At 35.6% G+C, this 19,252-nt stretch overlaps 2 protein-coding genes across 2 annotated transcripts; one reads left to right on the forward strand and one right to left on the reverse strand.

Moving 5' to 3' along the window:
- The first annotated feature begins 1,265 nt into the window (after positions 1-1,265).
- LOC144438071 (monocarboxylate transporter 2-like) lies at positions 1,266-3,748 on the forward strand. Its single transcript, XM_078127102.1, has 2 exons — positions 1,266-2,037; positions 3,630-3,748. The coding sequence occupies exons 1-2, from the start codon at positions 1,266-1,268 to the stop codon at positions 3,746-3,748; spliced, it is 891 nt and encodes a 296-aa protein (XP_077983228.1).
- Positions 3,749-11,299: 7,551 nt separating this feature from the next.
- Positions 11,300-16,944, reverse strand: LOC144438072 (monocarboxylate transporter 12-like). Its single transcript, XM_078127103.1, has 4 exons — positions 16,635-16,944; positions 15,565-15,708; positions 13,326-14,165; positions 11,300-11,499 (listed from the first exon to the last, which is right to left on the reverse strand). Exons 1-4 carry the CDS (start codon positions 16,942-16,944, stop codon positions 11,300-11,302), a joined length of 1,494 nt encoding a protein of 497 aa, XP_077983229.1.
- Between the last annotated feature and the right edge of the window lie 2,308 nt (positions 16,945-19,252).

The following is a 19,252-nucleotide window of genomic DNA, read 5'->3' on the forward strand; positions in this document are numbered from 1 at the left end:
ATGGATGGATGTATGTAAGTTTTTATGACATCAGGTATCACAAACAGTTGTATTTTCTATATTTGACAACTTGGTAACATTACTTTGCATATATAATAAACAGTTCATGCAATGCTTGGTCGTCTGATACACTTGTCCAAACGTAGTACTTAAAAATGTCGACAACAGAATGGGGTCAGGGCTTATTGTGATATGCTAGTACACTGTGCAATTGTATGCAGCTAACTGGGTTACCTTTGTGTTTGACTGGTGAAGCATGAATGTTGGTTTTTACATAGTCTAGACACGTTTCAACTCCAGGCTTACAATAACAGAGACACTACACACAGCAGGATCATTTATGTAACCGCATCAAAAAGTGCGAAACATGCCCCTTTCTTTGGTGCAGTACAAAAACAAGTTTAACTCTTCGATTGCTTCCTTTCCCACTGATAACCATCATGATTACTTGTCTGCTTCCATGCATATATCAAGAACTATTATTGCTCATTAATAAATTACCTCATGCTATATAAAGGGAACGCCAAGGTATGGCTAAAAAAAGTTGTTTCTTGTCAGCGCATGCATCGCGTCCACCCCCCCCACCCTCTCCCCTTCCTATGCTTCGATTTGTTTGTGTATTTGTCCAGCCCATGCGCGCAGTGTGCACGCCCGTGGAAAAACAAAAATAACATTCACTACATTAATTGCTACTTTCTACTTCTTTGGTGAAGACAACTGTAGAGCCAGTCATGAAAAAGCAAATGACAACTGCCCGCATACAAAAATGGTCTAAAGTACTAAATAAACAGAACAATAGTTGTCATAAATAGTAGATTGGTGACCAACAGGTTTGTTGAGAAATAAATACAAATCGCGTAGTCCCACCACTTTACATAACAGATCCTGACCAGAAACAATTGTTTTCTTTTTTTGGCCTAACCCGGTTTGCACCGTAAACTTAGCCATCACAAATTCTGACCACCACATTGGCCTTTTTGATATAACGTCATAGTTTACTTACAGAACGTTCTCCCGAATCCGAAATCCAGCAAGTTTCTACTCAGAAAAAACGTTATTGTATCACCTCTCGTTAATATGTTTCTGAAGCGTGGGACCCCAGAGAGTACGTATGTTTTTTGGAAAACTACAGTGTGTTACTGTTTGCTCTTGTAATGTTTGCCCAAATGACACAATCTGCACTTTTCTTTACAGGATGTGGTCATGGTCTTATTTTAAATCCCCATCTTGGAATTGTATCCCTTTACATAAAAAAGAGGTACGTCATGGCGAATGCCCTTGTGGTGTGTGGAACGGGAATAGGCATTTTCATTTTTACACCATTATGGCAACTACTGATTGAGACATACGGCTGGCGTGGGGCGTTCATTGTCTTTGCTGCTATCAATGCCAACTTGTGTGTATGTGGCACACTCTTGAAATTGCCAAAGATGACAAAGATGAATTTTGAGATGACAGGGACACAACATTTTGATGACGCATCAATTGATAACACTGATAACGAGATCAACACTAAAGCGAAACCTACTGCCATACGACAGATACGTGAAATCTGCGACTGTAGTCTCTATATGAAATACCCAATATTTGACGTTATTGCATTTGCCTTGCTACTTGGTATGGGAGTTGGATTCTATGGAGTACCAGCTCATATGGTTGCACGTGCAGCGTCTATGAGGCTTAGTTCTGAAAGGAATATTGCCCTAATTATGTCCATATTTGGAGTTGCTGGTATACTAGGCAGACTTGCTCCAACTGTACTACTATTAATACTGAAACCACTCAATATAACAAGTACAAGCCTGTTTGGTATAACTTTGGTTTTAGCCGGAATAACCAATCTTCTAAGTCCACTTGCTGATTCTTATTTAACATACTGTGTGTACACCGCCTTTCTTGGACTATTCTGCGGCCTTTTCTTCACGCTATTTTCACAGTCAACCAAAGATGTTGTGGGTCCATCAAATTTGACGGCAGCGTTATGTGTTAGCTCGCCTTGGGGCAGTATTGGAGGATTGATGGGTCCACCAGTTGCAGGTAATATGTACTAGTGTGTATGTATGTATGTATGTATGTATGTATGTATGTATGTATGTATGTATGTATGTATGTATGTATGGCATTAGGGGAGAGAGAGAGAGAGAGAGAGAGAGAGAGAGAGAGAGAGAGAGAGAGAGAGAGAGAGAGAGAGAGAGATTTTTAGAAGCAATCCTAAGAATCTAAACCAATCCCATCTTTATTTGCCATTTACTTACAGGATGGATATATGACATAACCAAGGATTACAACAATTCTTTCTACTTTTACGGTTCCTGTATGGTGTTTACTGGCCTTACAGTTGTATTATTTGGGCCAATATATCGACTATGGTGGGGGGGGGGGCAATGATTGCAGTTGAAGAGTGAAGCGACGATGCTAGAGAGCTTGTTGTCTATGTTCTAAAGGGAAAGAAGGGTTTATTAAGATCAAAACGAACTAATTCGCTTTCACGTAACTATTCCGTCGAAGCTGAGAAGAGAATACAGTACTGCTATTATACCACAGTTTAATGTATAATTCTACTGGAAATGAATTCTTTAAACTTTTGCTGTTACTATTTGTAAGAAAACTCTAGCTGAGTTCGCCGTGGACATTTTAAAACAGGGGTCAAATCATATCAAAATTTTAATCAGGTTAACATCCATTTAAGACTTGCAGACTCCACACATATACAACCAGTAAGCATACAGAAACTACAAATGTTTGGTGAAACTGGGGTAATCTTTATTACAACTACCAACTAGCTATTGAGGCACACCTGCCCCATTTTTCTACTACTGAAATACCCTCTAACATCTACAAACAATATAAGGCTAACTTGAGTAAAACTAACTTAAAAGGAGATCTGATCTTAACAGAAAACCAAAACCATAACAGTTGTGTTAAGTATCGCAAAACCCCATAACAGTAATACCCGTTATTGCAACAGACTTCAACCAGCATAGCACAAACAATATACTTGTATTGCAATGTCCCTCTGCCAGAAAGGTCAAACTTGGCGGGCAACTACCAATTTCTTAGTAATTGATTGGCTTCCCGGCAATTTAATTCGATTGGCCCTATAGAACCACCCCGTTGGACGATGACTCTCCCATTCCGTCTTCAAGAACGCTCATTACACTGGAGCTATACCTAACTACTGAATGGGAACTGCATATATATTTTTTAAATGGAAATTTCCTTGAAAACAAAAATCCCAAAATTCCCAAGATGTTAGTGAAAATGTGGGATTTGCTTCCAAGAAATATTGTTACTGTATGTAGAAATTTCCATTTGATACTAATGAATCCAGACTCAATGAACATCCACTCTCAAATGTAGCATTGTTTTCATAGATTGTGAATGTGTGTTTCTCTCTCATGATATCAGGACAGTTGTTCCTGTACATTGTATGCATGGTTGGCAATCTAATTCAGGGCCTTGATAACCTTGAGTTTACAGTAAAAGAAACTCCTCATAATCACATTGAGAATGTGCATTTACTTTAGTTCCAATATTATTCTGTCACCAGAAGTACAGTACTAGAGGTCTTACCCATCTTGAGAAACCAAGTTCATATGTAAGAGTATTTTGTATTGATTTTTCATCAGCCTTTAACACAATTCAACCCTATATGATGGCTCGTAAACTTAGTGATTTAAACGTTAACCCAAAACTCATCCTCTGGATAATAGATTTTCTTGTCAACCGTTCCCAGTCTGTTCGCTAGCAAAGTGTAAATTCGGCCTCCCGTTCAACATTTACGGGTGCGCCACAGGGCACCGTACTCTCTCCCTTACTGTTTACACTTTACACAAATGATTGTTTAGTTACCCCTACAACAGGGGTTTCATTATATGCCGGACGCCGGAGAAAATACCCGCCTACTCTTGTCATTTCTCCGGCTACATTTTTCGAGATAATGACAGAAATGACGTGAAATTTAATCAAAGACAGCTTTGTAATGTAATGGTCATAAAAGAATGATTTTCAGACTACAAAACTGCTATAAACTCTTCGTAAGAAATACATCGTGTGACAAAAGATTATGACCTTTGACTTAGTTTGATACCGCTGTCCAAGAACATGCAATGACAATGGCTTGGTGAAATAAACAAAATACATGTAGCTTAGATGTGATCAAACGTCAAACGCAACACTCTATTGATTTCATGACTGTTTCATTGTCTTTTCCATGTCACACAGTTGCGATCAAAATGATACAAAACTTAGGAAAATATACGGAATAAAATCATTCTCCCACCACTAATCGCGAATATAATAGTATTTTACAACTATTCATTCAATACTATGATACCTCAATTTAGTGGTAGGATGAAAATTAACGTCGTTTATCGAAGCCCTTAGCTGAGGAGACAAATCCTAGACATAATCAGAATGACTTCCTGTGTTTATAGATAGTAACAGATAAGATTTGAGGGACGTGCCTTGGCGCATACCATTTCTCTCTAGGGTTGGGTTATAGCTTGTTATTTTTAATCTAAGGGAAACTGAAATGGATGGTGACCTTGTGTATTTTTTATCGTATGACGTTTTATCGTTTACAAAGTAAATAATAATAAATAGCATAAATGCTCAGATTTGAGAGCATTTGTGTTATAAGTTTGACAACCAACCCACACACCCAAAATGGAATGAGCCACTAATCATTACGTGTAAACTCTACACTTCACCCTGTTGGTGATTCAGTGAAATAAACTACAACATGGAAAGTACGTAATTTTGGTGTGTGACTAGCGATTTAGTTAGTGTTTTGAAGTTTATTTTTGTCAATCTCTCAGTCGTCCTGTATATATGTTTGAGGCCAGTAACTGTTTGGTGTGTGTGTGATTGTGGGGGGGGGGGGGGGGTGTTTGTACATGTATACATGTGTGTCTGTGACTGAACTTGATGAATGGATGTAAAACATGTGTGTATTTATTATGTACGTGTTTATGCCAAAATTGGTGTCAGTTTGAGGTTTCCAAGTCGACATTGCAAAATGAGAGGTTGGTACACACAATAATCATTTATATGATATTTACTTACTATGATAATAGTATGATATTATATGTAGTATTTTAGGACAGGTCAAATGTTTGCACTATTTGAATGTCACTAATTTCATGAAAAAACTGGAATGTTTATTACTTAATGTTTTGTTTATGCATAAATTATTAAATGCTGAAAAAATGACTTTTAAAAAGTGGTAGTCAAAGTGACTACCAACTAAAAAAGTTAATTTTGAACCAGAGGTCTTTGCTTGATACAGGTTTCATTAAACTATCAAAGGGCCAATATAAAGGTAATGTGTTCATGTTTATCATAATTATTACCATAGCTATGAGTTGTAATATACATACATGTACATGTACTCTAAAATCCACCATTTTGAACATGAACTGAGTGAAGGCATAAGTCGAAACAATTACTAACTTAGTGGGCTCGCCAAGTTCATGGAATTACACCGACAGCTTTAAGAATTTTCAAAACCTACCAATAAATCACATAACACAAATTTTCTTCAGAGGAAACCTGACGTGTCATTTTTTCTAAATTGAATATTTAACCAGTAAATGACAATGTATAATTAATGGTGTCTGTACTTCTGAAAGATGCTCTAAATGGCCTCTGAAAGGTTTCTGTTTTTCAAAAAAATTTCACCATCGGAGGGGGGACACCCCCCTCCCAAACCCACCCCCCGCGCCTGCATAGCAGGCGAGGTGCACGCTCCGCGTGCACTTCTCCGCCTACTATTATCATTTCTCCCCCTACTTTCAAACTTAATGAAACCCCTGTACAACTCCGCTTATCAAATATATCAAATATTCCGATGACTCTGCAGTAGTTGAGCTGCCAAATTCGGACCGTATTTACTTAAATGAAGTTGATAGGTTTGCTACTTGGTGTAAGGAAAACTACTTAGATTTGAATGTTAAGAAAACTAAAGGCACCTTTTTATTGACAATGTTAAAGTTGAACGGATGACTGAATATAGACATTTAGGTACAATCTTGGATAATAAGTTAAATTTCAAGGCCAACACAGATTTCATTCACAAGAAATGTCAATCTAGAGTTTCCTGTCTACAAAAATTGAGGGCACTAAATGTAAATGCCAAGGTATTGCAGACATTCTATCGGAGTTTTATTGAATCAGTTTTAACATTTCCTTTTTGTGCTGGTTTGGTAATCTAGGGACTACCTACAAGATTGTACATGTGTGTAGTAAAGTAGTGGGCGAAAAGCAGACTAATTTGAATGAATTGTTTACATCTCGTGTACAAAAAAAAGCTAGAAAAATGTTAAATGACAAAGGCCACATTATGTCGTAACACTTTGAACTTCTGCCATCAGGGAGACGATTTCGTGTTCCAAAAAACAGTCAGCACCAAATTAAAGATTCTTTTTAAACCAAACTAAATGATTGTATTTTAAAGATATCTGCTCTGCATTGCTTTGTTTTTATCATTTCATCTGACCTACAGAGGTCAAAGATCATATTTCATTTTAAAGACATAAACAGTGTGTACATTTTATTTTGTATTTATTGTATCTTTATTTCAATATGTGTTTGATGTATGAATCCACGTCACCGTAATTTCTCTATGTAATGTGAGATAATAAAGTTTTCTTGTACAGCTAGCTTGTATCTTGTATCTAGCCTCTAGGTCATACCGCAAATATGTAAATAGTACATGTAGCTGATTATCAACCTGTAAACTGTGCAGAACATGGAATAGGTGTATTTTCTACTATTCTCAGATTTTGTTTACAGTGCTAGTGACACGCCACTTTTGTCTAGGTCTGTGAGTTACAAACATTGCACATAATATATAGGGCTAAATGATCTGCTGAATAACTCAGGGGTATGTGTATGTGAGCAATATTCTGGCTGATTGTTTAATACAGCATTGCTGAGTTGTGTGTATCATTGTGTATCATTTCCAAATAGAGACGCCTGTAAATATGAAACAAATGTAGATTGGGATTAAAACACCACTAATTGTAACGGAAATGTTTTTTTTTATTGGACAGCCCACAATTAACATTCAATCAGCTTGTTTTCATCCAAGCTCTCCAGTAACAGGTTGAAATTGTGATCTCATACAGTGGAGTTGGGATAACAACAAATTATTTGTGTACAGTTACTGTATGTTTTACCACATGTGCTTGTAAAGTGGTCAGGCTGGACAATATCATGAGTAAGTCATTACATCTAACAATATTATCAACAACAAACATTTCAGTTGCAGCTAGAGCAGCTTTAAAAGAAGTGTTTGTGATATATGCATAATGTCAGTATTAAAGTTCGTTCTGTAACATCCCTTGTGGTCAGTTGTTAAATAAATAAATTTACTATTGTTAATTAATGAAAATGTGTTTTTCTTTCCATTCTTTCCATTTCTTTCCATAAAAAAACAAGGAACCGAGCATACCAATTAGAGAGAGAGAGTTGTGGGTAATATATTGTACAGTGGCATGCATGCAGTGGGTCTCACGGGATGAAAACGGAAACCGTTCAATAAGATATTATAATATTGTGGAGATGTTGACCTCGGTCCCGACAATATCGGGAGTGTCAGCTAGTGTTCTGGCCTTCAGCTAGGCCAATGAGATCCAAACACATATATTCTCTTTACAATGGTGTGTAACCATATGAGATCACACCACGTTGACCTTATTTTGTTGTCAAGAATAAGTCCTAAATATATGCAGGAACAAGGTCTCAACAGCTGAAACTCCCGATATTGCTACATTGGTTAAATAGAGACAGAGAGTTATAACTTTATTCAAACCATTGACACTTCGACCAGAATCACCACTTTCACGGACACAACAATAGACCACATTATCACAAACATTACAGACCATTTCGTTGAAACTGGAACTATAGCTACCGACATTAGTGATCATTATCCAATCTTTGCTATATTTACAAACATTAATCACATTTTCAATCATAATACTACTTTTCAAAATGTCGACTTTTCCAAATATAATCGTGAGACCTTCCTTTCTGAGTTAGACAATGTTTCCTGGCAGCCTGTATATGATTGTGACGAACCAAACCACGCATATAATGTTTTTTATCAATTATTCCATGATATTATTACAATACACGCCCCCCTCAAAAGAACAAAAATAAAGAAAACTAAAATTCATAAGCCTTGGTTAACAAAAGGACTATTAAAGTCAACAAGAACAAAATATCGTTTATTCTGTAAAATGAAAAAATCGCCTAATAATATTGAATTTAATAAGAAATACAAGCTTTACCGAAATTTGTTGACAAGAATTTTAAATTCCGCTAAAAAGAGACATTATCATATGAAAATACAGGCTGCCAATGGAAACACTAATCAAACTTGGAAAGTAATTAATGACATCTTAAATAAAAACAGCAACAAAATGACTTCACCAAAACAAATTAGTGTAGATCACAAGATCATTTCAGGGAAACTACATATCGCAGAAACATTCAACGACTTTTTCACCGATATTGGCCCAAAACTTGCCTCAAAAATCACCCCAACGACAAATTTTAATCATTATCTAAATGATAATTATTATGACTCGCTCTTCTTGCACCCAGTTGTGTACAGTGATATTGTGGAAAAGATAAAACGCATGGACCCCAGAAAAGCTATGGGATATGACAACATTCATCCTAAACTAATAATTGATGCAGCCCATATCATTTCCCACCCACACATAATTAACTGCTCACTTTCCCAAGGTATATTCCCTGACGCCCTCAAATTTGCCAAAATCACCCCAATTTATAAGAAAGGATCGACCCTTGATGTTAGCAACTACAGGCCCATCTCAATTTTACCAGTCCTTAGCAAACTATTTGAATCAATCGTTAAAGACCAATTAGTATCATTTCTAGATAAATTTGACATTCTTCTCAGTACTCAATACGGTTTCCGCAAAAAGTTTAATACGAAAATTGCCCTTGCTGACCTCATATCTGACATTACTGACAAAATGGACCAGGGCTTCGTCACCTTTGGCATTTTTATCGACCTCAAAAAAGCATTCGATACAATTGACCATCATATTCTTATCCAAAAGTTATATTATTACGGCATTAGAGGTGTTCCGCTCCTTTGGTTTCAAAATTACCTTAAAAATAGACAACAGGTCGTTAGCATAAATGGTATCAACTCCAATCCAAAACAAATTAAGTGTGGGGTACCCCAAGGATCAATACTTGGACCAATCCTCTTCCTCATATATATTAACGACATTAACAAATCTACTGACGCCTTCAATTTTCGTTTATTTGCAGATGACACTAACCTATTCAAATTCATGAAAACTAATAATATCAATCTTAATGTTATAAATGATCATTTTAAAAAAGTTAACGACTGGTGCAATGCTAACAAACTAACAATTAACGTTGACAAAACTAACTATATGATTATCAAAACTCCCCAGAGGATATCTCACATCGAGGGAACCCTAAGTATTAGCGACACACCAATTAAGTGTGTATCATCGGCCACATATCTAGGTATTTCCATCGACCCAGCTCTCACCTGGAAATCTCACATCGAAAAAGTAACCCGAACTATAAGTCCCAAAATCGGAATCATCTCTCGTATTCGCCATTATGTCCCAAGGTCCACCCTTGTTTTACTTTACAACACTTTAATCCTCCCCCATCTTAGTTACTGTCTTGAAATTTGGGGTAACACCTATCGTACATTACTCGAACCACTTATAATCTTGCAAAAGAAACTAGCTCGACTTATCACTTTCTCTGATTATCAAACACATTCTGCGCCCCTTTTCAATCAACTCCGCATATTAGATATCCATAAACTGTGTAAATTCCAAACATGCATGTTTGTCTATGACTTACAAAATAACCGCTATGCTCATAATATTAACCACTACATTACTAACCGTCTATCCCATAGCTACCCTACCAGATCAGCCCTCAGTTGTAACATTCCCATTCCAAAAGTTAATCTTACAATTTGTCAAAAGAATTTCAAATATGCATTACCCAAACATTGGAACTCCCTACCAAACAAACTTAAGAATATACACAAGCGACATGAATTTAAAAAATGTATAAAGACACACCTTTTCTCTTGATTCTAATTTGTACTGTAAATATGTAAATATCTTTTTCTGTACATGTGCTATAATAGATTTGTGAATATGTATGTGTGTATTGATTATTACTATATTATTTGTTATTATTAATTATTTATCATAAGTACGCCGTGTATCTTTACCTTCTATATTTTGACAGGATAAGGACCATGGACTAGATTAGTTTCTAGTAAACTATTTCCATGGTCCTCACCAGAGCATTTTCTTTTACTGTATTTGTATTTTCCTCTCTGTAATGTTATTACCTTATGTTTCCGGTGAAATAAATTCAATTCAAAGACAGACAGATAGAGAAGACAGCGAGAAACAGAGATAATGTAATGGTTTTACCGTGCTGTTGGAAAAATACATATATTTTTTAAATCAGATTAAACGCTTTCATACATGGAAAGGGACAGTGGTTCCAAAGTCAATGGTTGAAAGAACTTAATCCCATCGCTGCCACCACATTGAACATTTTAGAGGTATTGGTTATTTCCCAACTACTACCACCGGCGTGAATTTGTGTGAAATTGGCAACGTAATAATTAACATCTGTGTTTGGATCTCATTGGCTGAGTTGAAGGCCAGAAATTATTAAACTCTCTCAAACACAAGATGGGCACACTCCCGTATAGTGGTCTGAGAGTCAATGTATAAAAATATAGAACGCTTTGTTTTAATTTCCATTTCAAGAAGTTGGCATTGAGAGCACTGATATTGATGATCGCAAATTAAAGCTCCTGATATGATAACACTACCGTATTTGTCATTATGTTTGCCAAAGCAAAAAACGTGAAAATGGTTCAAAATTACTCAAATATAATATCAGATATTCAAATCACACACACCGAAACTTGTGTCCAAATCTATGGCAATATTTCTAATATTCCGGTCCGTTATGCCTTCACAACTTCCATGACATATTAGATGTGTGTGTGTGTGCGTGCGCGCGCGCGTGTGTGTGTCGTATCTGTAGTACGATTTTTGTCGAGCAAGGTAATGTTTTATTTCCTTGTTCAGGGTTCGTTGTATACGTAGTATGTATATTTTTTTCAAATAATTTTCATATTTTAGTATTTACATATTGGTATGAGAGTAACACTGTTTTCTTTATCTCGGCTGAGCTCGATTAGTTACATGGATTCTTGGGTCTTGATAGCAATTCAACCTGTATTCGTTCCCATGGAAACGTAGACAACATTCTGTGTAGCATCGTTGCTTGCCTCTTTCACTGTAATTATTTTGCCACGATACAAGTGATAAATTTGTTCATATAATACAACTGTAAGGCCAGTAAACACCATGCAGGAACCATAAAAGTAGAAAGAATTGTTATAATCCTTGGTTGTGTCATATATCCATCCTACGAGAATATGATAGATACAGAATGTATTAATTTAGTTTACACTAATATATAGCACTAGCAATAGCACATGGGCCCAGGCCTAGGTAGTAATGTTTACGAAAGCAAGCAAACAAACAAACAAATATATATATATATATATATATATATATATATATATATATATATATATATATATATATATATATATATATATATATATATATAAGTAAATAAGTAAATGAACAGATCAGATAAAAAACAATAAATGAATTAAGAAATTAAAATACTGACAAACATGAACAACTGAGTAATTACAAATCACTATCAAAAATGTTACTATGCATTAAGCTTTTAAAACTGTTTTCCTCTATGCAAAATGGTACATACATACATACATACAGACAGACAGACAGACAGACAGACAGACAGACAGACAGACAGACAGACAGACAGACAGACATACATACATACATACAGACATACAGACATACATACATACATACATACATACACACACACACACGCACGCACGCACGCACGCACGCACGCACGCACACATACACACACACACATACATACATACATACATACATACATACATACATATATACATACATACATACATACATACATACATACATACATACATACATACATGCATTCACAGGCCGATTTCAACCAAACTTTCAGTCGTGACCAGGTGTACGTCACTTCATTTCCAGTAACATCCAATTTTATTGCAAACATTCACATCTTGCATATAGTACCATTGGAAGGATGGTGGATAGAGACTTTTCATTAGTGTCTACACCCATGTTTCAATGACAAGCTTTCTAATGACACTGACTTTGACTTTGAAGGTAGTCATAAAATTAACAATTATAATAGTAACATTGTAAAGTTAGTAGACAGACATTATTTTAGAGTCTACACCCGTATTATCAATGACAAGCTTTCTAATGAGACTTTAACCTTGACCCTCATCTTCAATATCACATAGGCAATGCGTTGTTAAAATGCATATACAGGTGACGTAAATGGGCCAATTTGCACTCAACCTTGTTTGAATATCAGGTATAGAAGTTCACATGGACTCATCACTTCATTCCATTACCTTTGCGGTAATGTCTGGATGGCGACCATCTTTGTCATAAACAGTCATTTTGACCTATCACATTGGAAGCACAATAGACATACATCGTGTGACTATCCAAACCCATGTTTCCCATTCAACAGCTTTCTAATGAGAACCTGACCTTTGGCTTTGACCTTTAAGTTTAACATCAAATAGCTAAATATATTCAAAGTGTGTATGCACACCTACATTCTGGCTGATTTAATTCTGATACTAATGTTAGAGACTGGGGTCATGCAAATTACTCATTAAAATGTATAGCTACATCAGCAGACTTCCTATCATCAATGAATGTACAAATGATAGGGACTTTGATGACTGCATTTTTAAGATGTCAGCCGAATGACAAAAAAATCCTTAATTATGCAAATGTATCATTTCAAGTAAAAACCTTCATCATCCAGCTTTATAGCACATTGTGTTTTGTTATTATCGATATGTGCACCTAATTATGTGGTGATTTGTAGTGCCAATAACATGTATAACCGCATATTCGGCATTTTATGGTACATCGATACAGTAAACGTAGCTACTTACATGTATATCGAAAATCCTAATCCTAGCCCATGTTTGATTAAATTCACTCAAAATTATGTCACTCACGGTTCACGCATTTAATGAATTTATAAGCATTCACTATTCACGTTCGAAGATAACGATATCAATCAACAATAACGCAATATTTACTAATGTACACACACACACTTACCTGCAACTGGTGGACCAATCAATCCTCCAACACAGCCAAAAGGAGAAATGATACATAAAGCTGCCGTCAAGTTATATGACCCCACAACATCTTTAATTGCATGTGGAAACAACGTGAAGAGGATGCCACTGACTAGTCCAAGGAAGGCACTGTATAAACAATATGTTGAGTATGAGTCAGCCAAGGGACTCAGAAGATTGGTAATTCCAGTTAACATCATTGCTAAGCCAAATATGCAAGTACTTGTCATGAAGCCAGGTTTGAAACGTAGTAAAACAGGTGGACATAGTCTGCCTATTATACCTGCAACTCCATATATGGACATAATTAGGGCAATATTTCTTTCAGAACTAAGCCTCATAGACGTTGCACGTGCAACCATGTAAACTGTTAGTCCGTAATAACCAACACCTATGCCGAGTAGCTCGGCAAATGCGATCACATCAAATATTGGGTGTTTGGTAAAGAGACGACAGTCGCAAATTTTACTTATATATCGTAAGGTACTCTTTTTAGCTGTAGAATGGACATCGTCGTCGTTTCCATCTGTTGGCGTGTCATCGTAATGTTGTGTTCCTGTCATCTCAAAATTTGTCTTTGTCATCTTGGGTAATTTGAAAAGTGTTCCACACACACACAAGTTGGCATTGATAGCAGCAAATACAATGAACGCTCCACGCCAGCCGTACGTCTCAATCAATAGTTGCCATAATGGTGTAAAGACGAAAATGCCTATTCCTGACCCACACACCACAAAGGCATTTGCTATGGCGTACCTCTTTTTTATGTAGAGTGGAACAAGTCCAATGGGCGGATATGATAGAAGACCATGGCCGCATCCTGCAAATGGAAATTAACTTTGTTTTATAATTTCAGCAAGTACTGCTACAATACAAAGGTTGACAGCATGGTGCAAAAAGGGAGTTTATACATTTATGGACAATGCAGAAAAGAGTATATTTTCTGCATATTTTAAACATGCGTGATTGTCGAATTATTAGGCTGTATACTTAACCATCACTTGCATTTCACTGGCCTTAATTTGATATTAAACCTTGTAATAAGATATAAACTATTCAATGGCATGATTTTACGGTCAGAATCTAATGCCTATGTATCCTGTAGTGGCAATACTCCTTTTAGGAAGAATCACAATGATGCTAGCTACAATTGTCATAATAATAATTTGTCAAACATTAACAATGGCAAAAAGCATGTGTCATATATTTTATCCAGGCATGCTTCAAATTTAATTTCTGGTATATTCAGCATGGCGAAAAAGCCGACGTAAGCTTAAGTGATGTATAAATTGCCCCCCCCCCCCCGATTTTTGCTTGTTTCTATTATGTTTATGTGATTAATAGAAATCATAGTGTTGTGTTTCAAGTACTGGAGTCAATGATCTGTACATACAGATAAACATAGTCATACAACATAGATACCACTCACATACATACATACATACATACATACATACATACATACATACATACATACATACAAACAAACATACATACATACATACATACATACATACATACATACATACATACATACATACATACCAACACCGCACACACACACACACACACACACACACACAAGCTCACACGCACAATCGGAACCAAACAATTATTTAAGCCTAGTATTCTGTCTCTTTCGTCTCCAAACTTTACGCGACACCTCTATCCGACAAAGCATAAGCAAAATTATCTGTTTCCAATAACATGACTTCAGAAAGTAGGGTAGGTATGTTGTAATTGTGTTTATTTGTTTTTGTTTTTATTGTTGTTGTTGGTGGTGTTGTTGTTGTTGTTGTTGTTGTTGTTGTTGTTGTTGTTGTTGTTGAGAAATTTTTGAGGTATAAAAGAAGTAAATGAAGACAATTATATGATAAGTACACGATATTGTACGTTTACATTTCAACGTATGTTCTTAAAAGACTTGTTTCTTTGGAATATGATTTAAAAATGGCTATAATGAATGACACTGTGGAGAGAAAATGTACATAAAAGTACAACTAAATTCTGGCTGTTTTGACATTGTTGAATGTAAAATAATGTTTAGGGTCGGCAGCGTTAGCGTCAGTCGGATTATCAGAAACACATGTACACAGTTTATTTTATTTGGCCTACCCATGTAGTCTGACTATGTAGTTATGTGTGTTTTTGAAAAAAATTAACTGTGTAGCATCATAGCCTTTCCGGTTCCCTGTAAGCAGACTGAATGTTATACATACCAAATAATACTCCAAAACTAAAGTAGACAAACTCAAGAGTTGGTGCAAAAGCAGTTAGTAGTAATCCACAAGAAGATATTATACCTCCGAGGATTATGGTGCCTCGATATCCTATCTTCTTTACTAATATATTCGCAATTGGACCTGGAGATTAAGCAAAAATGAATGGGTTATAATTCGGTAATTGTGTTTGTCAAATTGTTCTAGTGTTTGTCAAATTCCATATTATCTTGTTGCGTGATTTATATTTGGGTAAACAGCCGAAGCTAATCGTTTATGATTTTGTGTAGCGAGTTGGAGAGATCGGTATTAGCAAATAAACAGACGCTACGTTATCACATTGTAAACACGTAATTGATATTGAATGTCATACGTATAAGACGTGTATTTGATTCAATAATTATATATCATCAAACACAGCAATTTTTAACTTATTTTCGAGCTGTATATTTTACTTACTTTTGTAATCATTTTTTTGTCATCAAAATAAACAAAAATGTGCTGAATGAAATTTTGAAAGATTAACTATTATCTACCGTTACATCTATCTGACAGTATATAGAATATTTTATAATATCAGACATAAGAACATGTAAAATAATGCAGAAATACAATGCATAAATTAATATTTTATACTGCAACGCATATAGCCTTAAACCAAAATGACCTATTACTAGTAAAGACAAATGACATTCTCTACAAAAGACATTGTGTATATTCCTTAGGTTACATAGTCGTCCATCACATGACTACAAGTTATTGCAGAATCAAGGTCAATAAGACCTTGGGATGTCGTCTGCCTCCAATAAGTAATTACTCATTTGAAATAGTTAGTTTGGTCTCAACTAGATACTTTTCTAATACTTTCTAATTCGTGTGGACAATTGAAGAATTAAAGGCACGTTAATAGTATGCACTTTGTTTGCTTGCTATGACAGTGTGTAATTATGTATATAGGCCACATTTCACATGGACAAAGAGACAAAGCGCAATGAAATGGTAAACTCCATTGTGTCAAATGTCACTTCACCCCGACATATGAATGCATAGGGAATATACATATTAGTTACCGATTGTCATCTCTACACTTCCAATCAATGAAATAACCCATGATGTACGTGCTGATCCTGACTCAAACGACGTCTGCAAAGCTACGAATATGGGTCCAATGGAATCAAACATTCCAAAGACGAACATACAACATACATGACATCCTAAGATAACAAGCCAGCCATAGATACCACCATCCTGGCTGTCAGCACTCCTTCTGTCATTATGACCATTCCTGTCGGATTGAAAATGATTCCTATATTGACTGTCGCTATTTGATTCCATGCAGACGTCATCGTCAGTATTTGATCTCACGCATGTCTGGTCCATACTGTGATATCTGAGTACGAAGTAACTTTGACGATTTCGAGTTGTTTTCACTCGAATGATCTACTGCAGTGTTCATTGAAAACGCCCTCAGTACGTGGCTCAGTTGACTGCAACGTTTCCTGGTAATGATACAAACCACCATTCGGTCTCTCCAGTTAGCAATAGAGTGAAGGTATGCAAACTTTGGTCATCGTTGTATCCTTTTAAACTAATAAGGCATCGAATTTGCAAAACCATTTCTTCACAATCTCATCACCTGTCCATTTGGGCGGCAATGGGTCAGGTCCCATTATGTGTTCTAAGTTGAAATAGCGTTAATCATTATTTTTTCAAGTAGAAAAACATAGTGAAGCTGTTTTATCAAATAAAAATCCAAAATAAATACCAAATTCTCATCCATATGGCCACTTTAAGATTACGATTGTCTTTTGGCGTGGTTAGAACAGTGCGGATTTGATACATGTATGATAAATTATGTCACAGGATCATTTATGGGTTATATCTTGATGCCAGACTTGAGTTCAGTCAATTGCGAGTGGTGGTAAGTGTGTATTGAATACTGCGATTACCTTTTAAATATGCAGCAAAAACTATTCCCTAATATGTATACGCACAGCTTGTTCCCCATTGACCAAATAATGAAAACATTTTCACTCTTAGGGCGGCCCTTTTTATTTTTCTGTTTCTCATCTCCCAACTTACCCTAATTTGCAGCTCCGATATCAGAAAAAAAGTTGTTTTTTTTTAATTTCCGACCGACCCCTGAGCACTGCAAAATTGTAACGTTCCACAGGCTACTTTCACAAATACTTGTCGGGGGGGGGGGGGGGGGTCGGGAGATTTTTTGTAAAACCCTATTTTTTTTCAAGTACATTTCATATTCCAAAATTTTTCAAGTACCCCCCCCCCCTCCCTGCTAAAGCCCCAAATATTTCAAGTACCCCCCCCCCCTACCCGAATAAATTTTCAAGTACACCCCACCCGAATAATTATTTTTGGAACACTCTTCCTGTGCGTTACCATTCCATACCAAGTACAAAACTGTACATAATACACTTAATACCAACTTTGTCCATTATATAATCAATTTGAATATAGTGTGTATATATACACAAACACAAGTTAAAACAAATTGTTATGTTAACCAGTGCATTGCCTTTCCAAAAAACAACATATACTTGTAAATGAATTACACTTTGAATAACCCTTGTAAAATGATCAGCAGCCAACCGAGTCTTTTTTTTCTGTTCAATATTGTATTAGTACATTATACTAGTAGTGTTACAGTTGAATGTCATTTTAGTTGTATTTGCAAATATTATGATGCACATGTTATCAAAAGAGAGTTTTATACTGTATTGTTCCAGTTCAGTTTCCTAAATGTGTGCTAAAAGAAATCAAATTGGTCTAAATAACACTGAAAAAACTCTTAATAAAATGCATTGCCATGTATCCGGTTCCGTGTAAATTACTTCAATATAATGTCAAAAGAAAATAAATGTATGATTCAAAAATGCCAGCCACATTTCATCTAACAGAATAGGAATCAAGTGATATATATTAGTGGTAATGTTTGTGCAAACACTACTTTATGAAAATGTTTATTTGAGACTATATTGGAGTATTTGCTCATATTGTTTCAGTTCACTACCTCATTCCTGCCATATATCTTTAGGGCAACTTTATATTGAGAGTTATGTCAAAGTTTATTTATTTATCTTTATATTTACAAGTAATAGTATATTCATGCAAAGTTGAAAAGTATGTGCAAAAAACCTATTTTACTTTTTCTCTGTTAACTCAGCTTGTGAGATATTGTCTTCTGTTTCACATGTAGCAGACGTTGCCAATATGCTAATTTTAGGAAATATTTAGAATGTGTTATTGAAAGTTTATGTTGTAAATTATAGTCATATCTATAGGATGAAAAAATACCTTGCACAGAAGTTTTTGATACTTGTCAAGTATGTTTTAGTGCAGGTGCATCTTTTACATTTTGATGGCAGGCTGAGATGCACCTTTTCCAACTCTTTTTTTTAACTTCCAAGAGCTGCAAATGTAAAATGTTGTCTGTCATATTTGTCTGTCATTTAATACTAGTAAGAATTTACATGAAAAAGTTAAATATCATTGTGATAACCACAAACCAAAACACAGTCATGTCACAAAGAATATTTCAAGTTCAGTACAGTGTAAAGGTAATTTCACACATTCAATGAACCAAATTTCAGTAGATAGTAGTGTACATGAAAGACACTGGTATTTTCAGACAAAAAACAATCTGTACCACTCAATTCGACCATTTCAA

The sequence above is a fragment of the Glandiceps talaboti genome, chromosome 7, assembly GCF_964340395.1.
Source record: "Glandiceps talaboti chromosome 7, keGlaTala1.1, whole genome shotgun sequence".
Lineage (NCBI taxonomy): Eukaryota > Metazoa > Hemichordata > Enteropneusta > Spengelidae > Glandiceps > Glandiceps talaboti.

Bases quoted from the DNA above. Each gene is read 5' to 3' on its own strand.
- LOC144438071 (XM_078127102.1), top strand. From the start codon at position 1,266: ATGGCGAATGCCCTTGTGGTGTGTGGAACGGGAATAGGCATTTTCATT. The intron at 2,038-3,629 runs GTAATATGTACT...ATTTTTCATCAG, and splicing joins GATGGGTCCACCAGTTGCAG to CCTTTAACACAATTCAACCC.
- LOC144438072 (XM_078127103.1), bottom strand. From the start codon at position 16,944: ATGGACCAGACATGCGTGAGATCAAATACTGACGATGACGTCTGCATG. The intron at 15,709-16,634 runs GTAACTAATATG...CTTAATCTCCAG, and splicing joins AAGTGTAGAGATGACAATCG to GTCCAATTGCGAATATATTA. The intron at 14,166-15,564 runs GTATGTATAACA...TTCCATTTGCAG, and splicing joins TAGTTTTGGAGTATTATTTG to GATGCGGCCATGGTCTTCTA.